The sequence below is a fragment of the Ambystoma mexicanum genome, chromosome 10 (genome assembly GCF_040938575.1).
Source record: "Ambystoma mexicanum isolate Mex_15411 chromosome 10, UKY_AmexF1_1, whole genome shotgun sequence".
Lineage (NCBI taxonomy): Eukaryota > Metazoa > Chordata > Amphibia > Caudata > Ambystomatidae > Ambystoma > Ambystoma mexicanum.
In genome coordinates this window covers 1,452,895,813-1,452,910,952 of record NC_090932.1, presented here as the reverse complement: position 1 = coordinate 1,452,910,952, position 15,140 = coordinate 1,452,895,813, and the positions used below count along the sequence as shown (strand labels likewise).

The 15,140-nt window shown below is 46.7% G+C and overlaps 1 protein-coding gene across 3 annotated transcripts in view; it reads left to right on the top strand.

Moving 5' to 3' along the window:
* Window positions 1–15,140, top strand: part of ACAD10 (acyl-CoA dehydrogenase family member 10) — a 2,051,508-nt gene that overhangs the window by 326,638 nt on the left and 1,709,730 nt on the right. For 2 of the 3 annotated variants that reach the window (XM_069619513.1, XM_069619515.1), the window contains 2 exons: window positions 1,676–1,870; window positions 8,938–9,096. In XM_069619513.1, coding sequence (XP_069475614.1) covers window positions 1,676–1,870; window positions 8,938–9,096 — 354 coding nt within the window. The remainder of the gene's footprint in view (window positions 1–1,675; window positions 1,871–8,937; window positions 9,097–15,140) is intronic. The other variant, XM_069619514.1, reaches the window with a different exon arrangement.

Genomic DNA, 15,140 nt, shown 5'->3' with positions numbered 1-15,140 from the left:
GCATTTATGCAAAGTTTGACACGTGTGATTTTTCATTATTTCCAAACTTCCATTAAGATTTCCAGTATTTACTTTTGCTCATACTATAGCTTATGATTGTTAGCATCCTTTCAATCTTGCTCCCATAGAAATGTATACTGAATTAAGGATTTTTGCTCACTTTTCATTGTTTTGCTAAGCCATTTTCGAATGTCATTTTAAAAGTGTAAGATTTCAACCCGTTTTTCTCTCTTGTTTGGGGGAGGGAAGGTTGTATTCAAATCCTGTTCTCTGTTCTTTATTCCTGAATACCTGCTGCTTCCTTATATCTGTATAGAATTGCTTATTTGTGAGTTAAGCAATTTTGCAGGGGGGAAATCTTGACTTAAATGCCAGCTTTTCAAACAAGCCAAAACTGTTCTTTTCTCTGTTTTATATGCGGTGTTCCCAAAAGTGAATTTAAATGCCTTACATACCTTCCTATCTGTTATTGTCACCACATTGGTGATTGCTGCTCCCTATTACAAAGCATATGCTTGATTTGAATTTAAAATAAATAAATAAATATATATTACCTTTACCAACCAGCCTGATTCCTGGTCCATTGTGACCTGGGGGTATTTTGAGAAGGGGTGTGATATGAGTGGTATATCGCTCAGAATATTGAACCTATAGACATAATAAAACAAGTATTTCATTTGTGCGCTGCATACTGGGCTGAGACCAGGGTGTATCGCCTGATTGAAATCCTTAACATCTGCTTCTCTTCTGCCATATACAGGGTTTAACATTAGGAAGCTGGTTGCGCTCCCACTTGCCTTCTCTGATGGTCTCGGCGTGTTTCGTTGGGCGTCCTGCCCACCACGATTTGGATGTGGTCTCGCCACCACCTGACACAGGAATCTACTTTCCTGTTTCACAACAGCACCTCAGCTTTAAAGTACGCCGGTACTCCAGCATCTTACTCTGGCCTTCTGCAGATCTTTGAAAACGTCCGACTCCGTGGCTTGTCTCAGGTGTGCCTACGTCAGGGTCCTTCCCCAGCAGTGGATACTCTCTGCTTCTCTGTTCCTCCACTCGTCCCAGTTAAGTAGTTAAAGAGACAGTCTCCTTTCCCTCTCCGGGCTGGTCGGTTCCAGCATTACCATCAACCAAATATGTAGAAGTTACATTAGTCTTTGTAGCAGATAGTACCATGCATGCTACTATTCTGTGTGGCTTAGGAGGTTCCTCACAGGAACGGGTGTCCTTGCCCCTAATGGGGAGTCTCTCCCAGTGAGGTCCCACTTGTCCAGATACCTAGGGAGGGTTTTGCGGAGCGGGCTCACCTCCCTAGCGTCAAAGGGGAAGGCCCCTCCTTGGGGAGAAGGGATGAATACCTTTGATCCGTCAGACAATATTGATCTTTTGTGGAGTTTGCTTCAATGTTTTGAAGCATCACCCTACATTGCACGGGATGCTATGGGTTTCATAGATATGTCCTTATCTTTGAAATGTCCATAACAGCACGTGTCCGGAGGTCAAGAGAGCCGCGCAGTGCTGGATGGAATATATTCTCTGCTTTTGTATGTATTGAATGATTGTTGATTTGAATTGTTGTTCGCTACAAGTATGTTGGTGATGAAAAACACTGTATTTTCCTTCTGGTAATGGTAGGAATAGTAGTAAGTTGGCTGTTTCTTCTTTTCTCATACAGGCTTGCATGTTTGTTCCAGTGGACTCTTTCCTCTCTGAGCTAACAGGTCCGCATATGTCAAGGCAGCGCCCAGACATGACAGAAGCATTGCAATGCATCCGTGCAGAGGGACTGAAGACTGCTGTTTTGAGCAACAACTTTTTTCTGCACAGTGGAGAGAGCTACCTACCTTTGGACCGAGAACAGTTTGATGTGGTGAGTTTAAAGGAAGTAATATTACATTTTGCTAATGTTAAGTGAGAGGTTTACCTCTTCCATAAGCATCTTGCAGAATGTATTCATTACAATGATAATACCACAACACAGATATTTTGAATCCCATTATGACCTGTAAAAGTATGTGATACTAGTTATTAGCACGCGCAACGGGAGGGGCAACCAATCAGGTTGGTCAAATCGCATGCTGAATCCCATAATCTCATCCCGCGTTTCGAGCAGCTTTATGGCTGTTTCCCCCACCCGCCATCTTCCCCACACCCTCCCCTCACTTCGCCTTGTGTCTCTGGTGCCTTCCCACCCCTTGATTCCGGTGTCGCTGCTGCTGCTTCCTGTCCCTGCTGGCCACCATTGGAAATGGAATATGGGCTCTGTTGTCAGCACTCCGGGTTTCAAGATTCAAAACTCATGGTGCTAATAGCAATAATACCCAATCTGATGGGCTGGATCGGTTGGTAACAGCACGGGGACCCACCGTTATAACTATCATTTTGGCCCTGTGCAGTTACCACCCAATCTGGTGCGCTGGATCAGGCATTATTGGTATAATAAAATACAATTTGTATCTCACATTCTAATCTGCTGCAGTCTTTGAACTGAAAAAAAAGCTATATCAGAAAACTGCGTTAAATGCAAATTCTGAATGGACATTTCTTTGGGGGTAGAGTCAAAACTGATTTGGAGTTTCCTTTTTAATACTGTATTCACTGCCGCTCAAAATACATGGGCTTTGTTGTAGCCAATTTCCCCCAAATTTTTGGGGCTCCTCTAGCCTGCAGCTGGGAATGCTTGTATGATTATAATGGAGATATTTCCCTAATGAAGATCTCAATGGGTAATTTTCTGGGTTTTATCACTGAGGTTTTATCAGATGAGCTCCACCCTTAAAATACAATTCACTTATCTCCAACTCTGTTCACTGTCCCACACTAAAGAGCTGAATGCAGGATAAAACGTGTGTGTGGTAAGTTAACACTGTTTTAAAAGGGTGGTCTTTGAACAGCAAATACACATTTAAAGTGACACAGCCCATAGTACGTCTAGACTCTCTAGAGTGATGCTTCTGTAGGGAATATGAACATACCATCACCCCATCTTGTGCCTACATTCTGTGGCCATAGTGCGTGTGCGAAAATTAGCTAAACAACATGGCGCCGGGGCGCGGCCATTTTAGACATTCACTTCCAAACCGCGATAAAAGTCTACATTTCTGTGAGTTCAGTTAGAAGGCAGACATGAGTTCTGCAACAGTTGCGATATTTTAGTGTGAAAGCAGATGAGCTTATTATGGACAGTTTTCATATTGTTCACTCAAGGATGAGCCGAGGGGGGAGTCGCAGATGTGCAGATGCATTGATAAGGGGTGCTGCGAACGAGCGTGCGGGAGACGAGCTGGGTTTTTCCACTACTATCTGGATTTTTCCACTCATGCCTCCCATGCTTACTGTCGGTCCTTCGGCCGGGGACAGTCGGCAACTTATGAGGGGCGGGGATTTGTCCCCCTTAAGAAGCGAGGTATCCCGAGAGGAGACAGAGAATTCGAGCCCCGGGTGTTGAAGCCTCGCTGAGAGGGAGGAAGCACCGCTCCAGACCCCGTTAGTTGATGTGCAATCTCTCTGCCTACCTGCCTTGGGACTGGGTAGTGTAGTCATGGCCGAGATGAAGCTTTCTCCTACAACTGCACAAACAGTCATGTATACCCCTTGTGTTTATTCCTGTATTCATGTACAGTCGGTCGCATTTATTTTGTAGTAATATCTACTCTAATAGAATGTGAATAAAGGGCCTGTAAAGAGCCAATTACTTTTCAACTAATGGTCTAAATGTGCATTACAAAGAACTTTTAGTCAGTGTAATAGGGTAAGTGCTGAGGTCATTACACGTGTCTGAAAAGCAAAACGGTGGCAAAATCTTAGATATATCAATGGAGGGAGAGGGTGAGTAGATGCAGGTTACCATGGGTTGGTTTATTGGCATCTGAACTGTAGAACAAAGAAAGGCAGCCAGCTAGGTTCTGAAACCCTAAATGATGGCTTAAAAAACGGTTTCGCATTCTTTGTCAGAAGGATGGTGGAGGGACAAGCTATATTGTGGCCCAATTCAATTCAACATGTTGAAAGGCCCTGAGGCCGAGCATGACAGTATTAGTACAGACATGCTCGAATGATGCAATGGAAGGCTACTCTCACGAATTCCAAGGGGTTGAAAAGCATTGGTTAGAGTGTTTGGCCCACCATCTTTTTGTTTTCTCCCCCTAAGTGGGATGAAGGTGCACAGACATGGTTCCTGAGGTCACTGTGCTAAGGTTTTAAAATGACACCTCACTGATAAAGATTGAAATGCGATGTGACCTGGCAATTGCGGATGGACTTCTCCCTTTGGGAACATGGTATTGACTTATGTACATATGCATGTAACGGTAACAAGTGAAACAAGCATTGGCAATGCCAACAGTTTGGGCTTTTACGTAGGCATTGGAAAGGCACTGCTGTAATGGTATTAACTGGCCATTGATGGTAGCAGGTGCAAAATGGTGTAAGTACCCAGCCATTTAATAGCAGTAGCTGGCAAATGCCTAATACTTATACACACGACACAACTGTTGGCTTTGCCAATGCCTGTTTTTAACAGGAATTCCGTGAAGGACACGCATAGTAATTATAAATCGAGTGGCTCAAGGTAGACCTGGTTAAGACATTTTTATTACACCAGTAGCAGGTTTCAGCTCCAAATTAAGTCAATGGGTGTCATTACGACCCTGGCGGGAGTCGTGCCAATAAAAACGGCAAGCTGCCGCCAGAGTTGTGCATTTTTTCCGGCGCCTGCTTTGTGGAATTACCGGGGCATTACAGCCCCGGCAGTCCCTGAAGTCAGGCGCCGGAAAAAGTAACTCTCCATTCCCATTGAGTCCTAATGGACTCAATGGGAATGGGGAGGAAAAATGCACCGGTACTGTTGCACACAGTGCCGGTGCATCTGTCAAAGTCTGCGGGTGGGACGGCACCCGACCGCAGAACTGGGAGTGTGCCGGTCCTGTAACAACCGGACCGACATACTCATAATGAGGCCCAATAACTCTCAGAACACTGCTTTGAAAAAACACTGGAAGGTACTTTGAGTGCAAGTTTGATGGTAAGGTTTGATTAAAGTGAGTTCAAAGAGTTCCATGAGGTGGTGTTTTGGGGCGGGTACTGGCAGGAACTGGGTGGGAATGGCCATAAGGACAAGCATTTCCATGGGCAGGCAATGGGTGGGCAAATAATGGAACAATACATACAAGCTCTGCGTCCCTAGTCATATGGGAAGGAAGCTGCTCCGCTCGAGGACAGCAGCAAAATTGTGTAATTCTGTTTTAAAAACCCTTTTTATTTTTAATTGTTGCACTTTATTGAAATTGTAACATTGTGTGATTGCTTTACGTATTTGCGTGAAAGAAGGAATTGAATGACTGCCATGGCTGCTGACTAGGTGGCGCCGTGTTTACAGTTTAGTTTCTCTTTAGCAGTGTAGAGGCAAGCCTCCTGGGCCAAGATGACTTTAGTCCTCTTTCTCTGCCCATCGGCCCTGCCCTCTGCCTCGCTTTCATCCCGATCTCAGCACTTATGTGCTGGATCGGTCGCCAACGCAGCGGGCGGGCGCAGCGGGCGCAGCGGGCACGCCGCCAGCGCGCTAAAGGCAAGCCTGTCTGTGCCCGTCTGTGCCCGTCTGTGCCCATCCGTGCCGGGAAGGGCCAGAAGGGGCATTTTGGATAAAAGCTTTCTGCTTTCTCTCGCCCCCCCCGGATACTAAGTGGCCTATTGGCTGGAGCCCTCACACATCCATTGTAGCCCCCCCTTCCTCTACTAGCACTTATAATACGGAGCCCACGATGACCACCCATAATCTATGCCTACTAAATATCAGGTCTCCCAGGTCACGCTGGTGAGATCTGGGATCTACTAGCTCATAGGAAATCAGACTTTCTATGCCTGACAGAAACTTGGCTCACTCCCAGCTCGGCACCTGCTATTGTCCAAGCTCTCCCCTCAAACTATTGCATCCTCCATCATGACCGCCCACCCCCTAAGCGTGGTGGAGGCATTGCTGTTATCTTCAAAGATATATATATACAGTTACCCAGATACCATGCCCCCCATATACATTAAATATGGAAGCCCTCCACTGTCGGTGTGTACTCTCGCCCTCGTGCGTTACCCACCTCTTGCTGATTTATCGTCCCCCAGGCCCTATAGGCCTTTTTGGGAAAGGCTTCATCGATTTTATAGCTGATCTAAACTTGCATCATACCAATCTTGTGATACTAGGTGATCTTAATCTACACTTCAAATAATCTAGATCGGACGAACTCAATTCATTTTTTGATAGCCTTTCCGACCACCACCTCCGCCAACTAATTCAAACCCCTACCCATCTGCACGGAAATATCCTTGACCTGTTATTTGCCCAAGATGCCCTGCTCGATCCTGGCCCGATTGAGCCAGTAACCTGGTCTGATCAATACTTGGTTTCATGTTCATTTAGGCTAGTTACCCCCTCTGTAAAGTTCTTCCCCCCAAGACGCTACTCCGCTCCTGGCGTTCTGTCGATCCCAAAGCACTCGGTGCTCATATAGCCTCTAACTGTGCTTCCCTGAGACCCCTATCATTAACCACACTCTCTCAGTCATTGGTGTCCGCTGCCAATTGCTATGCCCCATTGAAACTGATTCAAGGCCACAGGCTACCATCCCAGCCTTGGTTCACCGACCTGCTCAAAAATGTCCGTCTTCAACTCAGACGAGCTGAACGTAAGTGGCGGATCAGTTATGATCCGACACTTAGAGAATCGTTCAAGCTCAGTCTTTCTTTTTATCTAGCTACGGTTAAGCTAGCTGAATCAACTTTCTTTGCTCAAAGAATTGAAAATGCTCTTCTTAAGCCAAAAGTTTTATTTTCTATTGTTCACGCACTTGCTTCCTCGGAACCATTGACATCTATGGTTAAGCCATCACAATAGTTGTGCAATGACCTTGCATCCTTTTTTACCACTAAAATCGATGTGATTCGATCTAACATCGCTAAATCTTCAACGACACTGTCTCCTGGTACCACCAGCTTTGTGCCATCCCCTCCTCCTGATTCCCTTGCTAGTTGGTCCACTTTTCCTTTGTTTACTGAGGCAGAAGTCCTAGCAGCCACTTTAAAGATTACATCTTCCTCCCCCGAGGATGCCATTCTTGCCATTATCATGAAGACAATCGCCCCTGATATCCTAGCTGATATCACCACGGCTATTAATAACTCCTGCCAATCCGGATTGGTACCCTCGGAACTGAAATCCGCAAGGGTTATTCCACTCCTTAAGAAACCCTCACTTAACCCTACCATCCTTGCTAATTTTCACCCCAATTACTCTACTTCCGTTCCTGGCTAAACTTTTGGAATCGCTGGTCACGCCTCTTCTATCTTCCTTCTTGGAATCTTCTAAGATTTTCAATAACGCCCAGGCAGGTTTTAGGCCAGGTAGAACGACGGAAAGTGTGCTTGTCTCGGTGCAGGACGATATGTCCAGATTGGCTGATGCAGGTGGAGTAGGGGCCCTGATCCTACTGGATCGATCTGCTGCGTTTGATACGGTGGACCATCCCATCCTTCTATCTCATCTTGCACAGATTGGGATCTCTGGCTCTGTTCTTGCTTGGGTTGCCTCTTTTCTTTCAGACCACACTCAGACTCTCGCTATGCCTTCCTTCCTTTTTGCCCCTTGTATTCTTACCTGTGGTGTCCCTCAGGGATCTTTGCTCTCTCTGATTTTGTTCAACATGTATATCTGGGCACTGGTCTGCCTTATTCGTTCCTATGGATTCAATTGTTATTCCTACGCTGATGACACCCAAATCCTAATCCGGCTTAATCAGGATCATACTGTGGTCTGCCTTCACGACTGCCTTAAAGCAGTCGGCGTCTGGATGTACCAAAACTGGCTCAAGCTCAACGGCGATAAAACAGAAGTGATGGTGGTGGGCTGCCCCCCCAGCCCCTCGCTATGGACCCCTGCCTTTTGGCCCACATCGCTGGGCCCATTGCAGAGTCCAGTTAACAAAGTGAAGAACTTGGGGGTTATTATTTTTGCATCTCTCTCCTTGTCAAATCAGGTTACGGCTGTCTGTCAGTCTGCCCATCACCAGATCAGGGTTTTAAAGAGGGTCCTGCCTATGATTCCGGAAGCCATGCGTCCTTCCGTGGTGGCCGCACTGGTCCTTTCACGTTGGACTATTGTAACTCCCTGTATCTATCTCAACCGACTGGCTTGCTCCAACGGCTCCAACGTATACAGAACCTGGCAGCCAGATTAGCCACTGGCTCCCCCTATGATGCCCATATTTCACCGGTGCTTCGCAGACTCCACTGGCTTCCAGTGGTGCAGCGAGTTAAGTTTAAGTCATTATGTATTGTCCATCGGCAATCCATGGTTTAGGAGCGGAAGTCCTCCATTCCAAATTCTCCCGATACATTCCGGAACATACTCTGCGCTCTTTGACCACTAACCTCCTAATGGTTCCCAGGTTTAACCGGGAAAGACTTGGCAGCAGGGCCTTTTCCATTGCCGCGGCCAAGCTTTGGAACACTCTCCCATTATTACTCAAAGCTACTGCCAACCATTTGGCTTTCAGGAAAGCTCTGAAAACCACTCTGTTTTATCTTTCTGATTTTCTATTGATCCTCTTTAGCCTGTAGCTTCCTCACCAGCACCATGATGCCTCTGGGCGACCGCACGCTCTACACATTTAGGTAACATAACATAACACATGCCATTTCTCCCTATCTGTACTCTAATTAAATAGTTTTGGCTTAAAGCTTTGCCCACTTAATAGCCCAAACTTAAAATAAACCAGGGAGATGAAATGCGATTGAGAGGAATTTCTGGTGTAGCATTAGCTGATGCATTTCTATCCGTCAATTTGTCATTTCTCTGTGAAATAGTTTTTTAAAACGTTGATGATATTTTGCAATTTGTGCCTTGCGATTTGTAAATGGTCAATCTAATTATGTTGCATCCTCCATCAGATTGTTGAATCATGCAGAGTGGGAATGTGTAAACCAGACCTCAGGATCTATCAGCTTTGCTTGGATCGCCTCGGCATTCTTTCAAAGGAATCTATATTCTTAGATGACATTGGGTCAAATCTAAAGGCTGCTGCAAAACTAGGCATTACCACAGTGAAGGTAAGGTGCATCATAGTGAAGAGCCAGGGAAAAGTTAGTTTGGGAAAGGTATTTTGTGATGTGATGGGTGATGTTACAAGCATGTTTATAAACCTACTTTTCGCAGAGAATATTTGTCAGGATTTGCTAAACAGATATAGATTTCTGTTGATAATTAAGCCTGTGTGACTCTAGTGTGCTGACCTCCGCCCTACCCAGAACTAGGGGATATTTGGAGTGTGACACGCCCCCACACTTTTTTATATTTCTTTATTTATTCAGCCTTTTTTGAGGTTCAAAATTCACACATTTGCATGTATCACCAACAGTTCAGCCCCCTACCCCTCCGCATATGCGTGGGTTTGAACTTTTAAGGAAACCAATAACATGAACTCTGGTCACATCAATTTTTGCTATGTAACCCTTTTAACCTCTACCCTCCCTTCCCCCCAGCAGACGAGATGGGTCGAAAGTACCAGACACGGTTCATGGAATTCGGACAGGTCGGAGATATGCCTGTGATGGAACTTGGGAAGGATTTATTTGTATGCGTTGAGGAAAGGTAGCCATTCCATTTCTCTTCCGGGTGAGAGGTCATGGAGCGCCCCTGTGATTTTTTTTTCCATCTCATACATTTCCTGGGCTTTTTGGGCCAAAATTCTTTCTGACAGGAGAGTCAATGATTTCCAATTTATCTTGAGGCACACTCTTGCAGCCAATAGTAGGACGTGTGGCATGTGCGGGAGATGGGACCAGTGGCCCTCCGATTGCTCGAGCCCAAATAGGACTAGCCACGGATCACAGTTTTGCTCAAGGCCGTTTATGCTTTTAACCATGCCTGAACCTCCTTCCAGAATGTTCACTCTCTGACACGACCACCACACATGCCAATAGTCCGCTTGCTGGCTGCATCCTGTCCAAAACAGCGGGTTTGACCGATTGGGATCATATTGCCACCTGTGGAGAGGTTTTAGTCCGTGTAGTTTGTCTTGACATGAGATGGAGGTTTTATGGGCGTTCTTACAGAGGCGTTTCCAAAGGTCTTTCTGAAGTGGTTTACCCAGATCCTTTTCCCATCTCTTTGTGAGGGCTTTGTTCACGTTTGTCTCTTTGGTCAAAGGGGCTTTGTAACTGAGAGATGAGGCCCCTTGTCGATGTGGATTTGCTCAATATCCTTTCCAGTGGATACAGATCTCTTTGCAGCTTGTCCCTCCATTTCGGGGACATCAGAACCCCCTTCAATTGCAGGAAGTGGAAGACCGATTAGGGTTTGATTTTCGGCCCTTCTAATTCTTGCAGGAGATGCATGTATTGCCTTTTATTATTTGACCCACTCCCTCCAGTCCCGCTTCATACCACTCTTGGAAACGCTGCGAGTCCCGAATATCATTTTTGATTGTTGCGGCCCAAATGTGGCTCATGGGGGAATGCCACGTTATAAATCCCTTCATTTCGTGTTAGTTCCACCACAGTTAAGGAGCGAGCCCAGCATCCTGTGGTTTACGGATTTACTTGGATATGCTGACTTCGGTGCCCAGAGCCATTCCCCTAGTGTCACAGGTCTCAGTAGGTTGTTTTCTATCTCCACCCACTGCTTGTCCTTGTCCCCTCTGAGATTTGGCACCAGAGCCCTGAACTGAGTTGCACAGCTGTTTGGCAGAAACCTGTGCAGTTCCCTTAGGGACTACTGCAAAATATTTAGGACTACAGGTGGTTGGCAGTAAACCCAATTGGTAGCAGTCTGTACCACCCAGATTTACCTGGTAGCTGTGGCTGAGCAGTCAGGCTTCTCTCAAGATGAGTTAGGCAGTATATAGAGTATTCACAATAGGTACAGAGATAGAGTAGCACAAGCAAACACTGACCAGAGCTTTGGTGTAAAAGTATATACTTATTTATTTAAAGACACACTTGTAAATTACACTAGCACAAAAAGAGGTAAGTAAATTCAACACACAGTCACTATTATATATATATACAACCCTGATTACTTATTAGACAAGTCTTAGTGAGAAACACCACTTATTTTCAGACAAAGGTGAGCGCTTAACCTAAGATGGCACTCCAATATGTTATTAAAAAAAAGGGAGGGAAAAGGCAGAGTTATGGAAGCACACAATTTCAATACTTTTAAAAGAACCACAGTGAGGCAGGTTAGGCAAAGTCTACTGGAGAGCAAGGAAGTTCAAATGCCAGGCCCACTCTTAGAGAGAGCAAGAGAAATGTGTTCAGGATCACACAGTGGGGTTATGCCTAAAGAGTCTTTGTAGATAGTTCACAAGAGATTGAGAGCAGGTCAGGAAAAGTTAGTTAACAGGCCCCAGGCTAACCCGGTTAGAAAGTCGAGGATTTACTGTCGCCCCGAACGATCTGTCGCAAGGGAAGCCAGGCGGGACACAGTACCTGAAATGGGAAGAACGCTTCAGCGGGGGCAGTTGTTCCTGGCAGCGGGTGCAAGTCGGTGTTTCGTCCAGAGGAAGAGGAGGTCTCGACGTGGAGGAAAGATGAAGGTCGTTGCACTGCCAGGGAAGAAACCAGCCGCTGAGTTTTCCGGTTACAAGGTACTACCCTTTTCTTCACGGTAGTGGTAAACCGTGGTATTCCGGTTGCCGGGGTGCTTGGCACAGGCAAGGTGGCCACGAGATCGTCCAGGAAGCCGAAAAGACGGGCAAACTGGTTACCCCCACCAGTCAAAGGAAGAAGACTCTCCGGACTGGAGATCTCCTCTGTCGTCGGGAAAAGTGGTGAGACGGTTCAGCAGGGCTCCACCGGTGGTGTCGTCGTTGCAGGTCGTTCCAGTCCCCAAAGCCCTGCTTTTGTGCAGAAAACCCCCATTCATCAGTCCTAGCTGTCACTCAAACATGCTAAGTGGTGAGCCGGGCAGCTCACCACTGGGCCAATCACACCAGAGTGCGACTTGAGTTGCCTAAACCCCCTCCCACACTCCCTTTGGTACCCAGAGTGGCACCACTTTTGGAGGCTTCTGTGGAGAAGCCCGCCAAAAAGTGGAACAAAGGGCTCGACTTGGGTTGGAGTCACAGAAGTGAACACAAACGCCATTTTGGAACCGAGTTTCGTCAAAAAATACCAACCGGTGAATTTATATAAATTTAATAAACTGGCGGTATGTTCGAGGCTATATTAAAAAGTGGTGGCCTCGAACAATGGGAAAATCCCATAGGAATATATTTGCGGTCGAATATAAAAAGTAGTATCCACTGCCACCAGCCAAAACTCAGTCGGGGGGACTGGACAGTGCCCCTTCAAACAACAGACCCCGGGGCAATCGAATTGCCCCGACCAGCACGTCCACAATATGATGGTTTGTACTGGTTCTGTTCCCGATTTAAGACTAGTAAAGCCAATGGTGACTTTACATGCCCTGGGAGACAGTAGTCAGTTCCAGGGTATGGAGTCTGTTTGGGGGTCGCTACGACACCCCTGCGTTACTGCACAGAGGGTGCTGTGTAACCCATATACCAAAAACACATGAAGCCCTATGGGGTAAAGGACCCCATAGCCCATACAACACATACAAAGTCAAAGGAACACCTCAAATCATGTCTAAGAGTGGGAGAAAAAGAGTCTCACTCTTAGGAGGAGAAAAAATAAAACCCCGAAAATCCAGCAAAGCTGCTGGGGGCCTCCCTAGGTTTGGGAAATTAGCCTTTACAGAGAATTCTCCCTAACAACAGCAGTATGTATAGAAGTCTGGCAGGGCTATTCCCCCCTCTTCTTTATCCTGTATCAGGGTGTTGTATGCTATCCTCTGCTTCTTCCCTTGCCATAGGAATCTGCTAATTTTACCCTTCAGATCAGTAGGGTGGTCCCCTGAGATGTCTATCAGCAACATCTGCTATAGATAGAGCATTCTGGGGAGGATTGCCATTTTGACTGCATTGAGGCGACCCAACCAGGAAATTGTGAGTTTTGACCACCTGTACAGCTCGATGTTTAGCTCCGACAGGAGCGGGGGAATATTTGCCACATAAAGATCCTTCGTGTCCCTTGTGATGTTTATTCCCAGGTATTTAATAGTCTTTGAGGCAGTTGAGATTCCCGGTTTGGGTAAGTCCTCCTCCGCAGGGTCCCTCCGGCTGTTATATGGGAACAATGTAGATTTCTCTATGTTGACCTTCAAGCCCGCCCATCGGCCATACTCCCTTGTAGTCTGGAGGATTTTCGGTATGGAGGCAGAAGGGTTGGTAAGTTAGAGAAGCATGTCATCTGCGTACATTCCCAGCTTCTATTTGCGGTACCCCACCCTGATGCCCTCTATGGCGGGGTCCTTCCTGACCATGTTCCCCAAGGGTTCTATGGAGAGGGCGTACAGGAGAGGTGAGAGTGGGCAACCCTGTCTAGTTCCCCTCCAGAGACTGAATTCCCTTCTACAACCTTTGCTGTGGGGGCTTTGCATATTGCTTGAATGCCTCTCATAACTGCTCCCCAAATCCATATTTCAAATGGATTGTGTCCACCCACGTATTCCTCCTCTTATGATATTCCTATCCTGCCAGCTTTGCTGCTTCTGAAAAAAAATGTCTCTGCAAAGGGCGCTGTGCACGAGGTTGTGGCCTCGATGTCCCTCGACAGGCTGTATACCGTGTCGACGTCACCTCAGTATAAGTAGCTCGTGCCGCGCCCGTTGGCTTCAGTTCCCTTTTTCCGATTGCTTCGCTCTCGAGAACTGCGCACTTCGAAATTTTCTTCAGAAAATGTCTTCTTCCACCCCTTCTACTCCCAAGACGGGGTTCAAAAAATGTATCGACTGCGGATCGAAGATGTCGATTACAGACCCTCACCGCGTTTGTCTTTGGTGCCTAGGTTCAGACCATCTAACCGGCGATTGTGGCTCCTGTCAGTCGATGACGGAGAAGGCCCTTCGTGAGAGGAAAGGTAATCTGGGGGTGGGCCGGAAAGCTTCCACGGCCTCCTCGAAGGACTCGTCAAAAAAACATAGGAAATCGAGCGATTCGATAGAATCGGATCGCTGTAAACATTCCAAGAGGTTTCGATCACTCAGTAGATCGAGACGCTCTTCATCTTCCTCTTCAAAGAAGGTTAAGAGGAGACATATCCATTCCCTTCTTCTGATAAGTCTACCGAATTGGTATGATGCCCGACTAATTCGGATTCCCCAAGGAAATGGGATGAATTTAGAAGGAAGATGATGAAGGTCTTTGAGAATGCGGCCTCGACTCCCTCAAAGAAGCCTCAAAAGAGCCAGACCTCAGTCGCTCTGTTGGATGACACAGCGAAGTCAGGAACTACTGTGGAATAATCCAGTAGTAAAGGCGAACCTCGAAAGTCTCCAGTCGACATCAAATCGTCGAAGATTCATCGAGAATCAAGTGTTTCCCCAACACCGACTAAAAAACATAAGCTTTTGAAGCCATCGACGCCGACGGCTTCGAGATCGAAGCCAAAGGGTGTGTTCGACACCTTTGTCGAAGACGTCATCGGTGTCTTCGAGGACTCCTTCAATACCATTGAAGATGCCTTCGATTCCTTCGACCCAAACTCAAGTACAGGAAAGGAGATTTACTCCTTTACTTAAGTCAGACTTCTTTAAGTCCATGGGCCTCATTACGACCCTGGCGCCCCCCCAATGAAGGGGGCCAGTACGGGACCGGTCCCCTTTATTACGGGAGCGCCGATTACAAGCTTCCCTTTGTGGGACCCGGATCAGACGCCTGGTAAAACCAGGCGTCCTTTCCGGGTCCTGCGAGTGGAAGAGGGAGGTATTAACGGGCCAGTTGAAATCTGCCCGTTATTACCTCCCTCCCCATTGCTATTGAGCCCTATAAGGGCTCAAATGGGAATGGGGAATGGTTCCTGCAATGAGGAATTACCGGGTCCTCCTATGTAAGAATGACCCGGTTATTCCTCATTGCAGGAACCCGGTAATGGAGCCCGGTTTGGAGGCAGCCATGGGCCCGTAATGAGGCCCATGTGTTCTATATTTGAAGAAAGTGTATTTGAAGAAGTTTCTCCTTTTGGAGTACAATATGATACCAGAGAGGTCCCAGAAGAATTAATCGATTCAGAATCGAAAATGAGAGACC